At 44.6% G+C, this 23,102-nt stretch overlaps 1 protein-coding gene across 6 annotated transcripts in view; it reads left to right on the forward strand.

Annotated features, from left to right (window-relative positions):
* The window catches only part of sfxn3 (sideroflexin 3), a 113,798-nt gene extending 91,479 nt beyond the window's left edge, over window positions 1-22,319 (forward strand). For 5 of the 6 annotated variants that reach the window (XM_085994319.1, XM_085994321.1, XM_085994317.1 and 2 more), the window contains 4 exons: window positions 3,869-3,918; window positions 7,831-7,880; window positions 14,561-14,608; window positions 16,297-22,319. In XM_085994319.1, the coding sequence (XP_085850445.1) occupies window positions 3,869-3,918; window positions 7,831-7,880; window positions 14,561-14,608; window positions 16,297-16,393 (245 nt within the window). In that variant the 3' untranslated portion in view covers window positions 16,394-22,319. The remainder of the gene's footprint in view (window positions 1-3,868; window positions 3,919-7,830; window positions 7,881-14,560; window positions 14,609-16,296) is intronic. The other variant, XR_015079182.1, reaches the window with a different exon arrangement.
* Window positions 22,320-23,102: the final 783 nt, after the last annotated feature.

The following is a 23,102-nucleotide window of genomic DNA, read 5'->3' on the forward strand; positions in this document are numbered from 1 at the left end:
CGGATGAGACGTTAAACCTAGGTCTCCGTCTGCTCTCTCAGGTGGACGTAAAAGATCCCGTGACACTATTTCGGAGAAGAGCAGGGGAGTTCTCCCTGGAGTCCTGGCCACTATCGATCCCTCAATCAACATCACTAAAACAGATTATCTGATGATTATCACGTTGCTGTCTGTGGGAGCTTGCTGTGCGCAAATAGGCTGCCGCGTTTCCCACATTACAACAGTGACTACGCTTCAAAAAGTATTTCATTGGCTGTAAAGCGCTTTGGGGCGTCTGGCGGTCATGAAAGGCGCTATAGAAATGCAAGTCTTTAAATATAGAAACATAGAAGATAGGAGCAGGAGTAGGCCATTCGGCCCCTCGAACCTGCTCCGCCATTCAATGAGATCATGGCTGATCATCCAAATTCAGTATTGTAATGTCTATTCAACTTGGAAAGCTTGTCAAGAACCCAAAGAGAACTTTACAGTATGTAAAGTTAAAGGAATACTCCATTTGCAGTTTAAAAGTGTGTTAGTTGAACCCTTTGTCCCCGCCCCACCTCCATAGTAAACCTTGTTCAGGGTGGAACACTATTTATAGTACCTCTAGTGAATCATCCAAGCTTAATGTGGCCCAATGGCATTCTAATGACTTTGTCAGTGCGCGCCTAATTAAAAATAGTGTAAGTATGTAATGTAATGCATCATCGTGCCATTCTGACACTGGTAGAATTGGTGCCAGCACCGAGTGCAGATGTGATCTATCCATTGTGCACATTGTGTGTTTTACTAAGGGCGGGGGAGCTTGGCTGACTCACCTTGTTTTGCAAGTAATTTCTGTTCATTTGGAAAACACAGCCTGCAGTCTTCCTTGAAAATGTCACCAGGTTTTTATTAGTCGTTGAATAGGTCACAAAACTTAGTGTTTTTACACTTGAGCGGTAAGCCCATAAACCCTTTTGTAAAGGTCTCCAATTTGTCCTGATATGAACCCACAGATTCAGCTTTCCCAAAGTTAGAAATTCTTTTGCTGTCTTGTAAGTACCACACGTGGAGACGGCCTGACATTTGTTAACTCACTCCGCAGAAATCCTCTCCAAATCCCAACACTTCCTCCAAAGGGCACTGCTGAGGTTTAGATATCTTGTGAGCTTCATTAGCTCACCACTGGAGATGAAAACTAACTCCTGGGATTATGGAAGACGTTTGCAGATTGGATGCGTTCCAAAGCACTCCTGTAAGACTGATGCCAGTCCCATTAATACAGCTTTTTGTGACTCTGTTAGCCATTTTGATCATTGACCAAATTGCATAAAAAATACCTGATTCAGTGATCAGGTGCTCCCAGGGCGTGCAACCTGTGATCTTCTTTCCATTAATATTAATGGGTAGAAACTCACGGCTGCAGTCCCACGAACTGCCGGCCAATGCTCCCTGTAATTTTTTTTTCGTGCACAGTCCCTTTAACTGGCTGCGCGGCCCATTCTAATTTTCATGCATGCGCGGATATTCCCATTGAACAGCTGGTGAGCAGCCTACGTGGGACCTCCAGACTGCTGCACGGCCGCATGGCATTAGCGGGAACGTTGGTGCTCACGACCAGTGGCGCTCCTCGCAGGGAGCACCCGGTCACAGAATCAGCCCCGTCATTCATCACAATCAGAATTTCCAATGGCCACTTTGTAATTTAAAAGAACACAGTGAAAGGTGGTTGTACAGATTTGTCACGGGGGAGGTGAGAAAGTTGGCTGTTGCCCTCCAAAGTAATTGAGATTGAAAGCCAAGGGAGTGAGGCTCCAACTCACTTGAGCTTCATTGCTTAGCGGCAGTGCTGTTGTTCCCCCACCTCTCTCGAAATGTGGAGTTCTAGCACCTGCAATATTTCCATCTACCTCCCAGGATGTGATTTGTTTTTTACAAGGATATAGATATTCCCATGCAATTTTTGATGACAGTTTAAAGCGTTCAGTGCAGACAATTATAATTAGCAAAATCATCTCTCAATTGAAAAACGTTATATAGTCACAATTAGAATATTGCCATCTGCATTTTAGTGCAGATTCTGCTTAATACTCTTTTTTAGGGATTACTCACGGGTTTGTTTCTTGTTAATAAGTGGATACAAAATGGTCTAAGTGGTGTTTCAAAGTGAAAGGCAGAGTATATCATTCACAATTACAAACAATGATATGATAGCAAAATACTGCGGATGCTGAAAATCCGAAAAAGTCCCGACGAAGGGTTTTGACCTGAAACGTTGACTCTATTTCTCTCTCCATGGATGTTGCCTGGCCTGCTGAGTTTTTCCAGCATTTTCTGTTACAAACAATGATATTCTGGTCTGAGTTGCTGGAAGGATCAGGATGGTCTTGTGTTGCCCCAGTGTGTTTCAAAAGCAATAGCTTGTTTTCCACTTGGATTTGAAAGTGGAATTTTGTGCTCTTCCCATATCACTGTGGTGACAAATTTGGAGTGGGGAATTGTGCCAAAAAAAAAAACCCTTACCTTACCACTTAAAGTGGTACTGAGTGAATATACCAGTGTACTCTGTGTCTGGATCCATGGAAGAATCTTGCATTATTACCACACTGAATACACAAAGTACACGGGCTGATTTTCAAAGTGTCAGTACTAGCACCTGATAATGTATTCTCTATACAAGTACAGCACTTCACTTGGCAACACATTCTGATTATTATATCTTGGCTATTTAGCGTTCTTCACTGTACACCTGAACTTCCACACCATCTGATGCGAGCCATTTCTCCCCCTTCGCCCTACTGCTTTGTATTATTACTTCCTACTGATACCAAAAAAGTTCAAGGGGGGAAAAAATTTGGTTGCTTAGCGCCTCCCGTTTGCGCCCTAAGATGGCGCTAACTGGGTGCAATGCAGCTAGCACCCGATGTGGCGATGTTTCCGCCGCGCACAAAATTGACCAGACATTTTGCAGCTGCGCTAAACACTACTGCCACGATCTCCTGCGCCCGCAGATTGTGACGTCAGTCGAGCGCGCAACTCCCCGGTAGCGCCCCGGACCGGATATTGAGTGGCGCCCCCTGCCTTTCCGCCTGCCGCTAGCAACGACTGGTAGAGGGGAACGTTTTGCAGTCGGGAAGGGACTGGGGGAGCGCTATTTAAAGGCGACCGCTTCCTGACTTTTTTTGTCGGCGACATTTTTGCAGCACACATTCTGAGAGAGAGACTTCTGGAGAGATTCAACGCTGTGTGAAGGGAGTTTTGGGTACTGAGCAGCACTTTGCAGGTTCATTTTGATTTGTCCTTGTATCGACCCTCCCCTTTAAGAACAGGCCGGCGCCAATGTGTCTGTGTTCCATTGCTGACTGACATCACATGAGCTTCACCAGCGCTTTGAGTTAGCGCCTCGCTCCTCGGCCTTTGCGCCTTAAGAGAGGTGTGTAGCGCCTGATTTAGCGCTCCAATCACCTCCAGGGGCGATAGAAGCCAAGTTTGCAGTCGGAGGCAATAATTAGTGCCAGGCGCTAAACTTTGCGGCCAGCCGATAATTGTGCCCCAAACGGGGCGATACTGAATTTCTCCCTCCACGTGTGTTTGCAGGTCTCTAGCTCCACAGCAGCAACCTTGTTGCCTCCTTTCTTGGGTTTCTGTCAATGTTCCTTTTTAAAAAAAAAAATCAAATCAAAGGTAATATTTCTTTAAAGAAGAATTCTCAGTCCAGCCTGCATGTGGCAAAGTTTAGTGGTTTTGAACATAAATAAAAATTAAAATCTGAACTGACAGGTAGATTGTCAGTAAAAGGATACTGTGGTTTCAATAACTGAATAAATATTTAGTTCAAATGAACATGCAATGGTTTCAGCACCATGAATTGTCTGTAAATAACCCCTTCTGTTCTGATCTGCAGCCATCCCCCCAGTTATCATGAATGCTTTGGAAAAGAGAGCGTTTTTAAAGGTAAGTTTTTCGCATATGTGTAAATGTCAAGCGAAGGACTGAATTTGTGAAATGTACCGTGACAGCAACAGGACAAAAATAAATCTTTGAGCTACCAAATCAGTGGAGTGGGCTCCTGACCCAGACTGTGATGCAGGCTACTGTTGCACACTACAGTTCATTGATTTTTTTGTTGTTGTTAAAGTTCTGGCTCTCCAAGAATTGCTAGCGGCAATAAAAAAAATATTGCTGAGTTTCACTTCACCTGTGGTAGATATTATCCCCTTTACGGTTGTGTGGAGTGAACTTGCATGAAGGTCTCTGGACATCTCTCCTCTCTGTCTTTTCGGGTGTTGATGCCATGCTGAGAGGTTTTGTCGGGGCATGTCTGGAACTTCTGAGTTTGGGAATGTCTGCTACTTTGCTGCCGGATGGAATACCTTCTTCCTGCAGCAGGCACTTCACCTGCAAAGCTTTCCTTACAGTTTCATCAGGTTAGATGTGATCCTGTGCTACCAGGAATACTGGTCATAAGCATTTCTCTCTCTCGTATTTTACTCCCCATTCCTTGCTACGGGTCTGTGAGGGGGTGGTGGTGCGGGGTGGATGAGAGAACAAGCACCTGGTCTCTGTTTAGCACTTTACTCAAGACAACATAGCTGAAATCTCGTGTTTTGTGCTCTGTCTTACTTAAAAATACTGATGTACTACATCGAATGACATGGGGGGAAATATTTGGTTGCTTTGCGCCTCCCGTTAGTGCCCTAAGAGGGCGTTAATGGGTCGCAAAGCAACTAGCGCCTGGGCGTGGCGATGTTTGCGCCGCTCGCGAAATTGACCAGACATTTTGCGGCGGCGCTAAACACTACCGCCACAATCTCCTGCACCCACAGATCGTGACGTCAGTCGAGCGTGCAACGCCCCAGACCGGATATTGAGTGGCGCTACCTGCCTTACCACCTGCCGCTAGCAACGACAGGCTGAGGGGAACGTTTTGCAGTCGGGAAGGGACTGGGGGAGCGCTATTTAAAGGCGACTGCTTCCTGACTCTTTTTGCGACATTTTTGCACCACGCATTCTGAGAGAGAGAGACTTCTGGAGAGATTCAAGGCTGTGTGAAGGAGTTTTGGGTACTGAGCTGCACTTTGCAGATTCATTTTGATTTGTCCTTCCTTGCATCGATTTAGAAGAGACTGTGGGGGCTGCACTCAGCTCTTTCCCTGGGTCTCTCCATTGTTCTTTCAAGCAGAATTGATGTACAGGTCTCTCCAGGCCGAAATTCAAGGCTGCAATGAGCAGGGTGTGGATGGAGAGCAAGATCGACCCTCCCCTTAAGAACTGGCCAGCGCCAGTGTGTCTGTGTTCCATTGCTGACTGGCATCACATGAGCTTCGCCAGCGCTCTGAGGTAGCGCCTCGCTCCTCGGCGTTAGCACCTTAAGAGAGGTGTGTAGCACCTGATTTAGCGCTCCAATCACGTCCAGGGGTGATAGAAACCAAGTTTGCAGTCGGAGGCGATAATTAGCGCCAGGCGCTAAACTTTGTGCCCGGCCGATAATTGCGCCCCAAATGGGGCGATTCCGAATTTCTCCCCATAGTATTTACAGCACAGAAACAGGCCATTCGGCCCAACTGGTCTATGCCGGTGTTTATGCTCCATACGAGCCTCCTCCCGCCCTACTTCATCTCACCCTAGCAGCTTATCCTTCTATTCCTTTCTCCCTCATGTACTCATCCAGCTTCCCCCTAAATGCATCTATGCTATTCACCTCAACTACTCCCTGTGGTAGCGAGTTCCACATTCTAACCACTCTCTGAGTAAAGAAATTTCTCCCGAATTCCTTCTTGAATTTATTCGTGACTATCTTATATTTATGACCCCTAGTTCTGGTCTCCCCGCAAGCAGGAACACCTTCTCTGCCTCTACCCTATCGAACCCCCTTCATAATTTTAAAGACCTCTATTAGGTCACCCCTCAGCCTTCTCTTTTCCAGAGAAAAGAGACCCAGCCTGTTCAGTCTTTCCTGCTAGTTATAGCTTCTCCGTTCTGCTACCATCCTTGTAAGTCTTTTTTGCACCTTCGCCAGTGCCTCTATATCCTTTTTGTAATATGGAGACCAGAACGGTGCACAGTACTCCAAGTGTGGTCTGACCAAGGTTCGATACAAGTTTAACATAGCCTCTCTGCTTCTCAATTCTACTCCGCTAGAAATGAACCCGTGCTTTGTTTGAGTAGTAATACTCCGTGACTTCACAGAGTTTGGGGAGTTTAATGGAGGGAGTACAGTGATGTTTTTATGCTAGATATTCTCCGGTTCAGTGCCCCCTACAAACCAGAATGTGCCTTTTCCTGCCCAATATCTAGGTAACTGTAGTGAGACCCAGGGATCAATAGAGAGCCCTTTCCACTATACTCCAGCTCACTGGAATATATCATGTGTCGCCCTTTTAGTCGGGTGGATGAATGTACACTCTCGCACCGAGGTTCAGGTTAGAAACCAGTGGACAAATTCATTCATTAAACATGTTTGAACTGAATACTGGTCGCTTACAGTATATTTACAATAATTACCACGTTTATTATTCCCCTTGAAATGCGAAAGCAACAAATGCACATCTCTGCGCTGCCTCCTGATTTAAAATCGATCCTTGAAGCACAGACCTTCACTTCTTGCATGGTAACTCACTACCACCGAGCTCCTGATTTAGCTTAGTTGCTTTGTTGACGCCAGACTGACTGCTCGGCCAGATATAAGCCTTGCACTTGTAAGCTCCAGGTCACAGAGCTGTCCATCACCGGCATTATTGTCCCTGCCCCGCCCCCCCCCCCCCCCTCACAGACCCAACATGCATCTTTACCCCAGGCACAGCTACTAAGCAGAGCCACTGCCCTTGCATATTAATCACCTAGGATGTTATGGATTTGAATGGCTTGATTCTTTGTTCTGTGTCAAATTCCATACCCAACCAGGTATAATGTGAGCAATCAAACCACGCCTAACTAAAGACATTCTGGACTATGCGTGGCCCTGCCATGCCCTAAGGTGCAAATATTAACTGTGGCCAGCAATCGAGAATCCAAAAATAATCGAGCAAAGATGTTCGACTTTAGTCATAGTGGTCTTGCGCCTATCACCAAGTTATACGGTAGTGTGTTGGAATTGGTACTGACTTGAAACCATCCACTGAGTCTTACTTGTTTGACATTGAAATGCACAAATTGGTCAAATCTTATCTGTTTTAGACATGAAATTTTCATTGATTTTGGGTTTGCAGAACTGTCATATTGAACTGAATTGGGCTCAATGAGGTGATGTGTTTTGGGAAGGGGGGAAAGGAAGTTTTCCTTTTTGTTCATTCACCAAGATGTGGACGATGCTGACAAGGCCAGCATTCATTGCCCATTCGTTATTGCCCTAACAACCATTTCAGAGGGCAGTTAAGAGTCACATATAGGCCAGACCAGGTAAGGACGGCAGATTTCCTTCCCTAAAGGGCATCAGTGAACCAGATGGGTTTTTACGATGGGTAGTTTCACTACTGATACTAGCTTTTTATTCCAGATTTATTTAATTAACTGAATTTAAACTCCCCATGGTGGGATTCAAAACCATGTCTCCAGATCACTAGTCTCGTAACATAACCACTATACTACCGTACCCTTCTTCACTATCTGTTGCGAAAATCATAACTGTTTGTGTAAAGAACAACTGGTGAGCAGAGGTAATCTTCCCTTCGCCAGTTATTATTTCACCATATAAATGTCTGTCACAACTCTCTTGGGCTTATGGTACACACGCTAGTGGTACATCGCGTTGCTAGAGGTTTGGCTTGCTCCAGTTTTATTTGTATTGCAATTCCTACATTAGAGAGGGTTCAGTTTAATACTAATTGCCAAATGTGATATTTTCCCTTCCCTCCCTTTTTGTTCCAGCGCTTCCCATTGTTCAATGCTCCTGTTCAGGTCGGACTGGTGGGCCTCTGGTGAGTCACATTCCCATTAAGTCATTTCATTTTCAGTTTAGACTTTTAAAAAAAAAAAAAAACTTTTTTGGTGTTTGCTAATCTTAATATTTCACGTATAAACTGTTTGTTATAAGCAGCGGAGGCAGCACAGGGTAGATGGGGAGAGAGCAGGGCAGTGGGACTAGCTCTGGCTGGCCCCAGCAGAAAGCCAGCACAGAGGAAGTGGGCCAAATGGCCGCTGACATGAATCAACTGAGCGGCCTGCGGGTGGCGCTGTCCAGGGAGAGTATAAATACTCTGGCACGGGCCCAGCTTGCGCAGGACATTCTTAACAGGAACTAGTGAAGGACACAACTAGACCTCCATGTTGTAAAACAGTTAATTAAAGCTTTGTTTAACGCTTAGACCAAGTGCCTAGTAGTTTTCTTACGTCAGCCGCCTCCTGTAAATTTCTGTGCTGCTAATAGTAAAGGGTTGATGGAGCACGCACAAAGGAGTTCTTTAAATTACCCATATGTACCATAGTAAAATTTCTCCGAAGAGTTTTTGGTTCCCCCACCTACAATGATGATCAAATTTGTGAGATATCTGCTCTTTGTCCAGTTATTTCTGGTTGCACCCTGTCACACCACATAATTTACAAAAAAGGGAAAAATTTGAGTTAATATGTGACAAAATGAACTTCCAGTTTATAAAAAAAAATCATGCTGAACTTGGCAGAAAATCTACTGTCAAAATACATGGGGGCTGAAATCGCATTCTGATATTAGTATAGAGAGCATGTGTGAAATTCCTCAGGCTGCTATTTTAATGAATGCATAAACAACAACAGCTTGTATTTATATAGTGCCTTTAACGTACCAAGGCGCTTCACAGGAGTATTAAAAGACAAAAAGTTTGACACCGAGCCACATAAGGAGAAACTAGGGCAGATGGACAAAAGCTTGGTCAAAGAGGCAGGTTTTAAGGAGTGTCTTAAAGGAGGAACGAGAGGTGGCAAGGTGGAGAGGTTTAGGGAGGGAATTCCAGAGCTTAGGGCCCAGGCAACAGAAGGCACGGCCACCAATGGTAGAGCGATTATAATCCGGGATGCTCAGGAGGGCAGAATTAGAGGAGCGCAGATATCTCGGGGGTGGGGGAAGGGTTGTGGAGTTGTACGACATCTGTTAAAATATTGGACAGACATTTTGTATGAACATGTCAACGTGTTTGTTATCCATATTGCACATTGTTTACAATTGTTATCAGCTCCACTGTTTACAACGCACAGGCCTCTTTATTAACTAATACTCTCACTGCAGGCAAGGCCTGATGAAATTCCTTCCATTCAGAATTATCACCATACTTGCCACCCAGATGCTAATCTCTGGTATTAGCATTTTGTTAAATCCATTGCTAAGGATAATTTTTCTTTTGCATTTTCACTGTGCAATGATTTCCATGCAATTGCTCATAGATAGTTAACCATGAATATTTTACTATGGAAGTGTAATTTAAAAAAAATTATATACCAGTGTCGAGCTGGCAAAGTCGTGCCCTCTGACTAGTAAACAGAAGGCAGTAATGCTGAAATGATACCCTCTGGATTGCCGGAGTGATTGGTAGTGTGCTTCGAGCTAGCTGATGTTGAATCATTCAACCTTTTTAAATAGAGTTGCTAGAGAGTTGCAGTCAATATTTGTGTTCTATTTATGTAATGCTGTCCTCATTAGCAGCACATTAACACACGAGAAACAGCATTAGTAGCACAACAAACACTTGAGAAGCTGCATGTTGCCAAAGATGGTGAATTATAGACAATGTAATATTGCTGCATGAAGCCAGTCGCTTCCCTCCGAAAGGAGATTATACAGGTGGTCGTGAAAACAGCCCCCAAGTGTACACCATAGGTAGAAAGGGAAATGCCACAGTTGGCGTGCAGAGCAAATCATAGACTTTTACAGCACAAAAGGAGGCCATTCGACCCATTGCGCCTGTGCCAGCTCTTTGAAAGAGCTCTCCACTTAACACCGTCCCCCTGTCCTTTTCCAGTATCCCTTCACAAAGGGATTCTGCTTCCATCACTGTTTATGGTCAAATGTAAGAAGTCACACAACACCAGGTTATAGTCCAACAGCTTTATTTGAAATCACAAGCTTTCGGAGCGCTGCTCCTTCGTCAGGTGAAGTGGAGAAATGCATAAAGACACAGCTTATATAGTCAGAGAATAATGTCAGATGTTTACAGGTAATCTTTCCAACTGCCATTTATCACACCTCGGCAGAGAGATAATCACAGCAATCAAAGGTGTGAATGGTGTCCAAACAGGTCAGTCAGGAAAACATTACATCAAAGAACAATGAGGTGGGGTCACAAGGGGTCAAATATTGCAGATGCTGGGGTCTGTATGAAAAACAAAAAAAGACAAAAAACATTTTTTTTGCTGGAAATCACAGCAGGTCCGGCCGCATCTGTGTAGAGAGAACAAGCCAATGTCGACTCGAGTCTGGATGGATGACCCTGCGTCAGGTGGGGTTACATGTAGCGTGACATGAACTCAAGATCTCGGTTGAGGCCGTCCTCATGGGTGCGGAACTTGGCTATCAGTTTCTGCTCGACGATTTTGCGTTGTCATGTGTCTCAAAGGCCGCCTTGGAGAATGCTTACCCGAAGATCGGAGGCTGAATGTCCTTGACTGCTGAAGTGTTCCCCGACTGGGAGGGAACACTCCTGCCTGGTGATTGTTGCGCGGTGTCCGTTCATCCGTTGTCGCAGTGTCTGCATGGTCTCGCCGATGTACCATGCTCCGGGGCATCCTTTCCTGCAACGTATGAGGTAGACAACGTTGGCCGAGTCACGTGAGTATGTATCATGTACCTGGTGGGTGGTGTCCTCACGTGTGATGATGGTATCTGTGTTGATGATCTGGCATGTCTTGCAGAGGTTGCTGTGGCAGGGTTGTGTGGCGTCGTGGTCGCTGTTCTCCTGCAAGCTGGGTAATTTGCTGCGAACGATGGTCTGTTTGAGGTTAGGCGGCTGTTTGAAAGCGAGCAGTGGAGGCGTGGGGATGGCCTTAGCGAGGTGTTCGTCATCATCGATGACATGTTGAAGGCTGCGAAGAACATGGCGTAGTTTCTCCGCTCCGGGGAAGTACTGGACGACGAAGGGTACTCTGTTGGTTGTGTCCCGTGTTTGTCTTCTGAGGAGGTCGATGCGATTTTTCGCTGTGGCCCGTCGGAACTGTCGATCGACGAGTCGAGCATCATATCCCGTTCTTTCAAGGGCGTCTTTCAGTGTCTGTAGGTGTCCATCGCGTTCCTCCTCGTCTGAGCAGATCCTGTGTATTCGCAGGGCTTGTCCATAGGGGATGGCTTCTTTAACGTGGTTAGGGTGGAAGCTGGAGAAGTGAAACATCGTGGGGTTGTCCGTGGGCTTGCGGTAGAGTGAAGTGCTGAGGTGTCCGTCTTTGATGGAGATTCGTGTGTCCAAGAATCACTGAAAAGACTACACGATAACATCAACAAGTTCCATCCCACCATCAAACTCACCATGGACTACTCCTCAGAATCGGTTTCATTCTTGGACACACGAATCTCCATCAAAGACGGACACCTCAGCACTTCACTCTACCGCAAGCCCACGGACAACCTCACGATGCTCCACTTCTCCAGCTTCCACCCTAACCACGTTAAAGAAGCCATCCCCTATGGACAAGCCCTGCGAATACACAGGATCTGCTCAGACGAGGAGGAACGCGATGGACACCTACAGACGCTGAAAGACGCCCTCGTAAGAACGGGATATGATGCTCGACTCGTCGATCGACAGTTCCGACGGGCCACAGCAAAAAATCGCATCGACCTCCTCAGAAGACAAACACGGGACACAACCAACAGAGTACCCTTCGTCGTCCAGTACTTCCCCGGAGCGGAGAAACTACGCCATGTTCTTCGCAGCCTTCAACATGTCATCGATGATGACGAACACCTCGCTAAGGCCATCCCCACGCCTCCACTGCTCGCTTTCAAACAGCCGCCTAACCTCAAACAGACCATCGTTCGCAGCAAATTACCCAGCTTGCAGGAGAACAGCGACCACGACGCCACACAACCCTGCCACAGCAACCTCTGCAAGACATGCCAGATCATCAACACAGATACCATCATCACACGTGAGGACACCACCCACCAGGTACATGGTACATACTCACGTGACTCGGCCAACGTTGTCTACCTCATACGTTGCAGGAAAGGATGCCCCGGAGCATGGTACATCGGCGAGACCATGCAGACACTGCGACAACGGATGAACGGACACCGCGCAACAATCACCAGGCAGGAGTGTTCCCTCCCAGTCGGGGAACACTTCAGCAGTCAAGGACATTCAGCCTCCGATCTTCGGGTAAGCATTCTCCAAGGCGGCCTTCGAGACACACGACAACGCAAAATCGTCGAGCAGAAACTGATAGCCAAGTTCCGCACCCATGAGGACGGCCTCAACCGAGATCTTGAGTTCATGTCACGCTACATGTAACCCCACCTGACGCAGGGTCATCCATCCAGACTCGAGTCGACATTGGCTTGTTCTCTCTACACAGATGCGGCCGGACCTGCTGTGATTTCCAGCAAAAAAAATGTTTTTTGTCTTTTTTTGTTTTTCATACAGACCCCAGCATCTGCAATATTTGACCCCTTGTGACCCCACCTCATTGTTCTTTGATGTAATGTTTTCCTGACTGACCTGTTTGGACACCATTCACACCTTTGATTGCTGTGATTATCTCTCTGCCGAGGTGTGATAAATGGCAGTTGGAAAGATTACCTGTAAACATCTGACATTATTCTCTGACTATATAAGCTGTGTCTTTATGCATTTCTCCACTTCACCTGATGAAGGAGCAGCACTCCGAAAGCTTGTGATTTCAAATAAAGCTGTTGGACTATAACCTGGTGTTGTGTGACTTCTTACATTTGTCCACCCCAGTCCAACTACGGCATCCACACACCATGTTTATGGTCAGGCATTCCATGTCCCAAATATAAATATATTCAAGAAGGAGTTGGATATATTTCTTAAGGCTAAAGGGATCAAGGGATATGGGGAGAAGGCAGGGACAGGGTGCTGAATTTGGATGATCAGCCATGATCTCATTAAATGGCGGAGCAGGCTCGAGGGGCCGAATGGCCTACTCCTGCTCCTATCTTCTATGTTTCTAACAACCCTCTGCCCTCTCCTACTTTACTATTTCCCTTTCCAAGGCCATCAAGATGGATTATAGGTAGAGCAAGTGATTTGTTATTAATAGTAACCTGCATTTTGACTGTCTCCCATGACTTTTATACAAAACGCCAGTAGTTAGGCAGGATATAATACATTATTGATGAGCATAGAAATTCATGGATTTGTCTGAGATTGCACCAAATTCTTACTCTAGGTAACCAAAAGATGTACTTATTCCTTAACTATATTTTGGAGTTCATTTAACAATGAACAATAGAGTGAATTAAGGCAACTGGTGGAGACCCAAGCTCGGCTATGAGAGATTACCTAAACTACGCCTGTGGTCCACAAGCCCTGGCAAATCTACCACGAGGCCCAAGCAACTCCAACCTTTTTGTTGGTGTATTTCTTACTCACTGGCTTGTCCTGTATGGATTCTGTGGAAGTTTGTCGGTGCTATTATCTCATTTGGTAGATAAATCCTAAATCAAACGCCAAGATCGGTCGGTACTATCCACTTGAGATCAGTGCAAATTAACGCAGCGTGGATTTAAATTTTGTATGTGGCCCTCGAGGCCCTAAGTTATGCATTCAATAGGCCCACAGAGACAAAGAGCCAGGATGTCTCTAGGTTGTGGTTCCTTCCAGGGATGAATGATGATTACATCTGGCCATTGGCAATTGTAAGAGAACTAAATCCTTTGTAAGCTCCATCCAGCATCCTGTGGTCGTGACATTAACTGTTCACTTAATAATCTCTGCTCTAAGTGATCTACATTTAATATGTAGAAACACTGAGCTGTTATTACTGAGTTATTAGAATAATAATCCTGACAATGATCTGTATTTAAATATCATGGCCGCCTTTGTTGCTGCTTGCATATTATCGCCTTGTTTGAAATTCAGAAATATGTGCAGTACTATTTCTGAGCACTGCAGTCACTGCCAGTATAAACATCCCATTGGCTGTCACATGACCTTGAAGGATGCGAAACACAAGTGACCTATCTAAAAATATTCTCTCCCCTTATCTAGTCAGGCTCTCGAATTCTGGCCTCTTGCGTATCCCCGATTTTCATCGCTCTACCGTTAGTGGCCGTGCCTTCAGCTGCCTGGGCTCTAATCTCTGGAATTCCCTCCCTAAACCTCTCCGCCTCTCTTTCCTCCTTTTTAAGATGCTCTTTAAAACCTACCTTTCTGACCAAGCATTTGGTCACCTGTCCTAATATCCCCTCTGTGCCAAGTTTTGTCTGATTTACGCTCCTGTGAAGCACCTCGGGATGTTTTACTACGTTAAAGGCGCTATATAAATGCAAGTTGTGGTAGAGGCAATTTATTTCTCCACAGGGTTGAAATTGGCAGGCTCTGTCACCCAGGTTACTTTAGCCTGCCCCTCATTAAACGCTGCATCAGTGTAGGCTTAAGATGGAGGCAATCAATTCACACATGTAGGTTCAAAATAACATTGTTCACCAGCTTTTCTTTCTCCCTTCCTTCAGCTTGGTGTTTGCCACTCCACTATGCTGCGCACTTTTCCCACAAAAAAGGTAGGTAACCCTCCACTGTGCTTAGTGACTGTACAGTATCCCTTATTAAACAAACTATGACTAATTTGTTAATAAATTACAAAATCTAATTACTGTGTTGTTACAGTCGTTGATTTTTGTCAGTATTGGGCACGTTACATTTTCAGTTTTCATTCACCTTGGCTGTTCACTGTCACTGCCCATTGGAATACATAAGAACATAAGAAATAGGAGCAGGAGTAGGCCATTGGCCCCTCGAGTCTGCTCCGCCATTCAGTAAGATCACGGCTGATGATCTACCTCATCTCCACTTTCCTGCACTATCCCCATATCCCTTGATTCCCTTAATATCCAAAAATCTGTCGCTCTCTGTCTTGAATATACTCAACGACTGAGCCTCCACGGCCCTCTGGGGGTAGAGAATTCCAAAGATTCACCACCCTCTGAAATTCTCTCAACACCCGTGGACTGTGATGCAATACGTTCCCAGTCCTGTGCTTCCCGGTGTTAGCCAGGACGGGTGGGCAGTGCAGTGCTTCCCGGTGTTAGCCAGGACGGGTGGGCAGTGCAGTGCTTCCCGGTGTTAGCCAGGACGGGTGGACAGTGCAGTGCCTCCCTGAAAGAGAAGTCAGACAGGGTTGTTGTCAGTTTGGTTTCATTCGACTCCTGCTGGTTATCGAAAAGAGGACATTGGCGGAAGTCTGCCTACCTCGGCAGAGGCACGGGCCCCGTGCAATCTTAAAAGGTAAATTCACCGACGGTGCATTTCCTTCGTTAGAGGGCAGAATATCCTGACCCTCCCCTTGCTATTGTGTATAAAAATTGCTGAGCAGGAATGCAGCATTTCATTTCAAAATCCATTGCAGGCTACTATGTCAAACTCCTCGAGAGATAAATGTTAAGTTTCCTGCAATGCCAGTTATGTCTGTAGGAGGTGCTGTAATGGGCCATTTCCATTTTAAATGTCACGTAACAGTATGTAGAAAACCAGAAAGCAAGATGGTAGAAATCTGAAATAAGATGCTGGAAACACGTAGCAAGCCAGGCAGCATTTGTGGAGAGAGGATAGTAGAGTTAACGTTTCAGGTCGATGACCTTTCGTCCGAACCGGTTCAGTATAAAACCAGAATTTGATCATTGTAAATGAATTAGTGAATCCCCCTGCAGTTGGACAACATGGCCACTTAGTGGCTCTGCACCAGCCTGTTCCTTCTCGCAGCCTATGTTATGTAGCTGAGCTGCGTGCTTCTTCCATGGCCTTGAGATAAGAGATCCCGGCGGCGCATTCTGGAAAAGGTAATTCTATCCCTGAACCTCACCAGCAATCCATTCAGAAACATTCCTTGCTGAACCGGAACTCACTCGTTGGGAGCTTTTCCATCTCCTCCTCAACCACTCGGTTGTTGCTAGCTTTAAAACTGTGCTCTCGAAGGCCTGCCCAATTTCTCCCCCTCCCAGCTGACGTCTTTTCTGGCTTTCCATTGGGAAAGAGGAGGAAAATGAGAGGGTCAGTCAATCTGATTATCTCTGTGCATCTTACAGTGCTGGTTAAGCGTGACATTGGCTGAAGCCCAAGAGCAGGTTGTTTGAGCTTCCACTTGGTTAGCAAGTTGCGTCTTATGGGGTGGACCTAAAGACAAAAAGGGGGGCGAAAGAAAAGTTTGTTGCAGTCAACACACTGTTGTGTTTTGTTTTTTTTCATTTCACAGCTCCATGAAGGTGTCCCACCTGGAACCAGAACTTCAGGCTCAGATTCAGGCGAGCAATCCTGGCATCGATGTAGTTTACTTCAACAAGGGCTTGTAGACAATCTTAACAAAAGCAACCTGGCCAAGACCGACAACGATCCAACTCCACAGCAACAGTAACTGTCTCTTTAAATTGCCCATAATAACTGTCCTGTAATCTGCCCATCGCAACTACTTTTCACAGAAGCTTACTTTTTTCTTTTAAGTCACCCCAGGTGGGTGTTGGGTGATATCCTTGCATATGCTGAGAATGCAATTCTGCTAAAACAAACCAAAAAAAATGATTTGTATCATTGCCATCAATTCCACCCTTTTTGCAATGGATTGAGTAGTACTTGTACAGGTGTTTGAACACTAGGGCAAGTTGTTGGTGCATGGTCCAGTGGAATTTAAAGTTTAGATTGGCTGGCTGCCCGGCAGCCAAGAATTCCCAATGGGGCGCTTTGGATTTCAAAACTGAATTACCTGTACTAAGATTTTAAAATTCTGATGATTTGGAGCAGGAATAAAAAGTTAATTCCAAACCATGTACTATTGGCCACGGTGAACACACATCTCCCAACCTCTCGGGGAATCCATGATTCTTCTTGCCCAAGCCGTGCTCATAGGATTTAGGCTTATGAACTCATGATTTCCATATGCTGCCCAAGATTGTCCATAGCAGGCCCAGGGAAATGCTCACTCCTGTTAATTTTCTAGCACTCCGTTGCTTTTGTTTGCTCTGTGTACCCACAATAGTTTGTGGTTGATAGGTTTATCATTTAAAATATGACTGCGTTTAAGAGGGTGCTCTGCTCCCCTCTTTTCCTGCCGTTTCAGAATTTGAAGCTGCTTGCCGTGGGAATTATCTGCCATAATAGGGAATCAGGTTCCAATTAAAGCCCTGCCACTCCACTTCTGCTTTTAATTATCTTCATAATCTGTTCCGACAGAAATCCTGCTGGATCACTCTGTACTACTCCATTGTTCTATTATGGATTGTGAATTCTCGTCCAACAATACTGCCCTGTTTTAAATGTCTAAACAATGATTCGACAGGTAATATAGCTTTTGGTGTGCTTCAAATTCCTTTTCATGGTTCTTCAAACTGGAGTCTTCATATTGTAAGATTCTGATTTACTGCAGTCGAGGTTTTACAGATGACATCATGAGGTATTCAGAGTACCATGCTCCAAAGTGGAAACGAGCCCCCTTCAGACCACCTCCTTTGTCTTGTCACATTGCAGTCGTCAGACAGGGTTTCTTCAACCTTGTTGGTGTCCAGCATTAAGGGCTTTGGGCCTCCACCTAAACTTCTCGAGAATAAAAAAAGATCTTGTAATCTTACTAAATATTAAGCTGAAATTTTGGCAGGTGTCTCTAATTTTTTTTTTAGCCCTTCGTTCTTTAATTCCTAATTTAAAATCTTAGAAGCATCGCTCACCCTAGCACTGGCCGTAAACCTTGGCGATGCGGGAAAAGTGAATGACACAGTCATTAGTGGGCCAGGTATGGCACACTGGTAGTTGTGATACTCCAGTCATCAGCCTGTGCCATTATAAAATCATTTTCAAAACCAGTTAGACCACATTTCACTTTTTAAAGCACACAGGAGAATAATAGATCTTCCCTTTTTGTGACAATCCAAATGAACAAGTTCTCTTTTTAAAAATTGTGCATTTTACTTTCAATGAAAAAGCAAAGGTTAACAGCAGTATTTTGTTATTGATGCCTTGTAAGCACTGAACCTCTCGAGTACCGTTTATCAGGAAGATGTTTGCTATTATGAAGTAACTTTAAAAGTTCTATTCTATATGAAAGTGATGATTCTTACTATATTGAACGTGAAATTAAGTGAGAACTGATTTATAATGGTCATTATCATATCCTCCGACTATCCCAACCTTTGAAGTATAGTCACTGTTGTTATGTAGGCAAGGGGAGCAGCCAAATTGTGCACAGCACGCTTCCACGAACAACAAAAATGGGCAATGCTAAAAATCTCTAAACATGTAACATAATTTACAATATGCCCGTCAAGCTGGAGCCAGCAATAGGCAGTGATGGTGGACATGTTTTGAGACTTAGAGCACAAAATAATGTAGAAATCTTTTGACAATGGCCCAAGGTCCCAAAACACTCTAGGATATGTTTCCAATAAATGTTTTGGTGATGTACGTTTTAATTTTGTTTAAAATGAATGCACTCCATTGTAAAATTTAAATTAGCAAACCTGAACAGTGGCGGTGAGAGATCGTGTTAGTATATTTTCTCCCACTGAAAACGGGAGTAATCGTGTGAAAATCATTCTGCTCATGGCAAGCTGGATTTTGTTGCTATTGGCCCAGATATTCCGTTCGCAGGCCTACCGCGGGCGGAGGACAGCGATCTGGAAAAATCTGCGCCCTTACCTGAGGGCTCCCAGGAGGCGCACAATTCCGCTGCTGGGCCTCGCCAAACTGCCGGTGCGCAGGGTCCACGTATCCCAGAGGCGCAGATAGTTCGCAGCGTCCCTGGGATCACGTGGGCCATGGGGAACCAATCAAAGAAGGGAATCTCCCTTCATACATTTGACAGGAAGACCTGTCAAATATATGAATGGAGATCACTCCCAAAACATAGTAAAACTTTAAATACATTTTTTTAAATCACATTTTTAAAATGACTTGAAAGTCCAATAAATTAACTCTTTTAAACAAAACTTTAAATTTTTGAAAAAAATAATTAAAGTTTTTTATGGGGCTAAAAATAAACTCACCTTTTTTTAAAGTATTTTTAATTGATAAATCAATGGAAAAAATTTTTTTTTTTTTTTTTTTTTTTACTTTATTCAACTCTTATCCTGGTAAAAGCAGGCCTTACGCCTGCTTTTACCAGGCGCAAGAATTGTAAGTGTTTTCTGCGGGCGGAAGGTCTCCAAAAAGCAGAACTATCCGCCCGCAGAGGCCCTTTTCCTGGGCAGCTGGAGGATCTGTCAAGAGCTTTCTTGACAGATCGGAAATGCCGGTTTCCAGCGCATGCGCTGTGCATGCCTAAAACCGGCATTTCCGATGTCCCTACGGGTGGGTACACAGCGCTTACACACCCGTAGGGATCGGAATATCCGGCCCATTGTTTTTTGAGTTGGAGGTATGCAAGGTGTATGTGGTTAAATCACAAAGCATCCAGGCAGGTATCTGAGCATCTTGGGACCAACATATGTTTAGTCGTGCTAAAATGCTGAAATACGAAAAGCCCTGCATTGGCCTCCCCCCAAGTTCGAATGGGAATACATGAGGACTTTGCGAAGCACATCCTAGTTAGGATACTAGGCCCTGTTGAAATTTCTGGCCGTACCCAAGTACAATCGAGGTACCTTGTAGCATCTCCATAAGTTCTACATTTGGGGGTCAAAAGAAAAGAAAGGAATATTAAATAGTGTGTGATTAAAGTTAGTCATCTGGATAATTAATGTAAGTGAGTTGTAGATACTTGCATTACTGGCTGTTCAGTATTGTTCCCGTTATTGTCAGTGTCAGGAAGTAGTAAAATCAATAGTAGAAATGAGTTATTTTTAAGAGTATTTGTAAGTAAAATCAGGTGTATTGTAACCAGATTTTTACTTGGGTGATGGCGTAAGATGCTCATGGAAGGACCTGTGGCCTGGACATTCCGCAGTTTATAAAAGTGACCTCCGCTTTCACTCGACAGTTTTACAGACTTTGAGTAAGATAAGCCATACCCCATCTGAAAGCCGCAACAACCCGAGATGAGAGATGATTCGTTTCAGCCTCCAAGCACAAGGGGAAGATCCGAAGATTTTGCTTATTTATATATTTTTTAACCGCAGGTTACCTAAAGTATTCATTTTCCACATTCTGTATAAGCCGTGGTTCCAAAGTTTTACTCCTTCCAGTACACTCCAGCCTTCTAACAAAAGTCACCTTTTTATGAGCTTTTATGTAAAGCAAAACTTTTAAGAACCAATAACTAAAGCTGCTTGTGTAGGTTTTTGACTGACTGAAGCCTTTTCTGATGCAGGAAATTTTAACTTGCCTCACAGTTCCAGAGGGCCTACTCACTGAAAAGCGAGGGACTTCCAAAACATATGGGTTAGCAGGACTTCCACTACTAGCTGCAAGAAGGTGACGCTCTCCACTATGGCAGTCTGCAGCCTTCTGCGCTGCACATGCCTGTAGCATCTTATGAGACATCTCCCTATCTGAAGGACTAATGTTTGGAATTGGAGGCTCAATCAGTGCAACTGGCTTTCCCCCTCCCCAACACTCAATGAAGAGGACTACTAGTGGGCAGGATCCCCCCCACCCCGAACCAGCTGAAGCTCCGGGACCAAGAGCAAACAAGTTGCTTGAACCCTTAAACCCGTATCTTAATGTAAGCATAGCCAGGCCAAAAAATCCTAATGCATTAGTGAACTCCCTCTATAAGCATCATGCAATCAATGTGTGTGAATGCAGTCCTGAAAATACAATTGGGGGGAAAAAAATTAAAGGCAAAGAGGATTTAAAGTTGATGCTTTGATGCTAATAAAAGGGATCCTGTCTCAAGCTGTTAAGAATGGGTTAAATTGTCATCTGTAGCACTCCCAGTGCGGAGCTTGACACCTAAACGCTGTAAATCAAGTGTATGGTTGAATTCTTGCTGCACGCTCTCCGCACAAAGCTCTACCCCTAATTATTGTGTAAGCTTAAACTGAATGAAAACAAAAACATTTCCCTGGAGAAAGTTGAATGTACAACTGCGCAGATAATCAGGAGAACATTAACGCTCTCTCCACTGAAACATTTTTAATGGTTCTATTAACATTTCATGTAAAAATTGTTAGAAATAAATGGCAAAGGAATGCTGCCGAGTCATGATGACCATCAAATGCAGCACATTGTTGGTGACTGGGGAGTCCTTCAGCAGAGAAGAGCAATGAACAGCGAGTGTAGTAGATAGTTGTGTATTTTATTGTTTGTGGATTGGGGTTTTTCCTACAGTTTTGTTTGCGTTTCTTTTTCAACCCATTGTGTAAGAAAGTCGTGCTACCTGTTGTACAGCTGCCATTTTGCTATCGGGGAGAGTAACTCAGCATAGAATTAGCTGTAGGACCCAACCAATATTCTGAGCTACCGACCCAACAATACAAAACTTGTAAGCATTGTGGTACTGAGAATAGTAAGCAAAGGTACTAAGGGCTTTGATCTTCAAGTCAGTAGTCTATATTTTTGGTTCACGTTACAGCGTATTTTTTTTTTTTTTATTCGTTCTCGGGATGTGGGCGTCGCTGCCAAGGCCAGCATTTATTGCCCATCCCATCTCTAGTTGCCCTGAGCGACTTTGCTGGGCCACTTCAGGGGGGCAGTTAAGAATCAACCACGTTGATACTTAATGAGTATAATACCTGGTGTATTCTGCTATTCGAGGTGGCTTATTAGAAAAACCATAAAGGGTTATAGTGTATAATGAAACATACACCCAAATACACTTGATGAAGGATGCATGTTAGTGGAACTATTAATGTATATTCTGGTTAACTTGTTATATGAAATTGCAACTGATTGAAGAGAAGTTTAACATCCACTCCTGTTGAATGGTGCTTTATTATTTAAAGAGTTTTAGAACTATTCAAAGATGAACTATCAAAAATGCCACTGGCTCAGGGATGGCTCTCCCACAGATTTTTGCTCCATTCCCTTTTTGGATAATCCTTGATTTCCACTCAGAACTTCCTTGGATCGGGAGCTAAGCGGGTTTGGGAGAATCACAGGCAGAAACCTCTAAGATCCACCAGGCAACGACACCATGCATTGGCGCTACCTTACTGAGTCACTACATTGCCTTGGTAGAAATGAGTATCTGTGCACTGCCCAATACGTGTTTTGTATAAGTATGGTGTTTAATTTATATATTATGGGCATCCTGTCATTTATTTTATACAATTGTATGTGGTAGAGAATTTGGTGTTAGTGTGGAGTCATTATTGCTGAATATATGGGAAATAAATCCTATTTTAAAATTGATCGTGTTTGTATCTGTTCAGTTATTCCTTTCCCTTCTCTCTTGAAGGTGGTAACTTATGCTGGAGCACTATTCCATATAATAAAGCACAAAAATCTAGCCTGACAGTCCCACTGCAGTACTGAGGGAGTGCTGCATTGTCAGAGGTGCCGTCTTTCAGTTGAGACGTTAAACCGAGGTCCCGTCTGCCCTCGGGTGGCTGGAAAAGATCCAATGGCATTATTTCAAAGAAGCGCAGTGGCGTTATCCCCGGTGTCCTGGCCAATACTTATCCCTCACTCAACAGATAATCTGCTGGTCATCACATTGCTGTTTGTGGGAGCTTGCTGTGCACAAATTGGCTGCCACATTTCCTACATTACAACAGTGACTGCACTGCACAAGTATTTCATTGGCTGTAAAGCGCTTTGGGACGCCCTGAGGTTGTGAAAGGTGCAAAATAAATGCGTCTCTCTTTCCATGCAGCAACAGCAGCCCTTCCTACACTAAGTGGGCATTCTTCAGGTACAAGCCTAGATGTTGTCTGGATAACCCAGTAGAAGGTGCAGCTGTCTTCAGACTGTCTTCTTTGTAGTTCCAATACCTGACTTTTTGAGTGACTGCTTCAGCCAATCCTGCTCAGCCAGTGGTTCCCTGGCAGCGCTCCCCTTTCCCCATCAGAGGCACAGGAGGGTTTCCCTAAAGTTAAGAGTGTTAACAGGTTAGATTCATAACGGCACAGAAGTAGGCCATTCAGCCCATCGAGTCCGTGCCAGCTCTCTGTAGAGCAATCCAGTCAGTCCCAT

Source organism: Somniosus microcephalus, chromosome 8 (genome assembly GCF_052327205.1).
Source record: "Somniosus microcephalus isolate GS21.2 chromosome 8, FLI_Smic_1.0, whole genome shotgun sequence".
Taxonomy (NCBI): domain Eukaryota; kingdom Metazoa; phylum Chordata; class Chondrichthyes; order Squaliformes; family Somniosidae; genus Somniosus; species Somniosus microcephalus.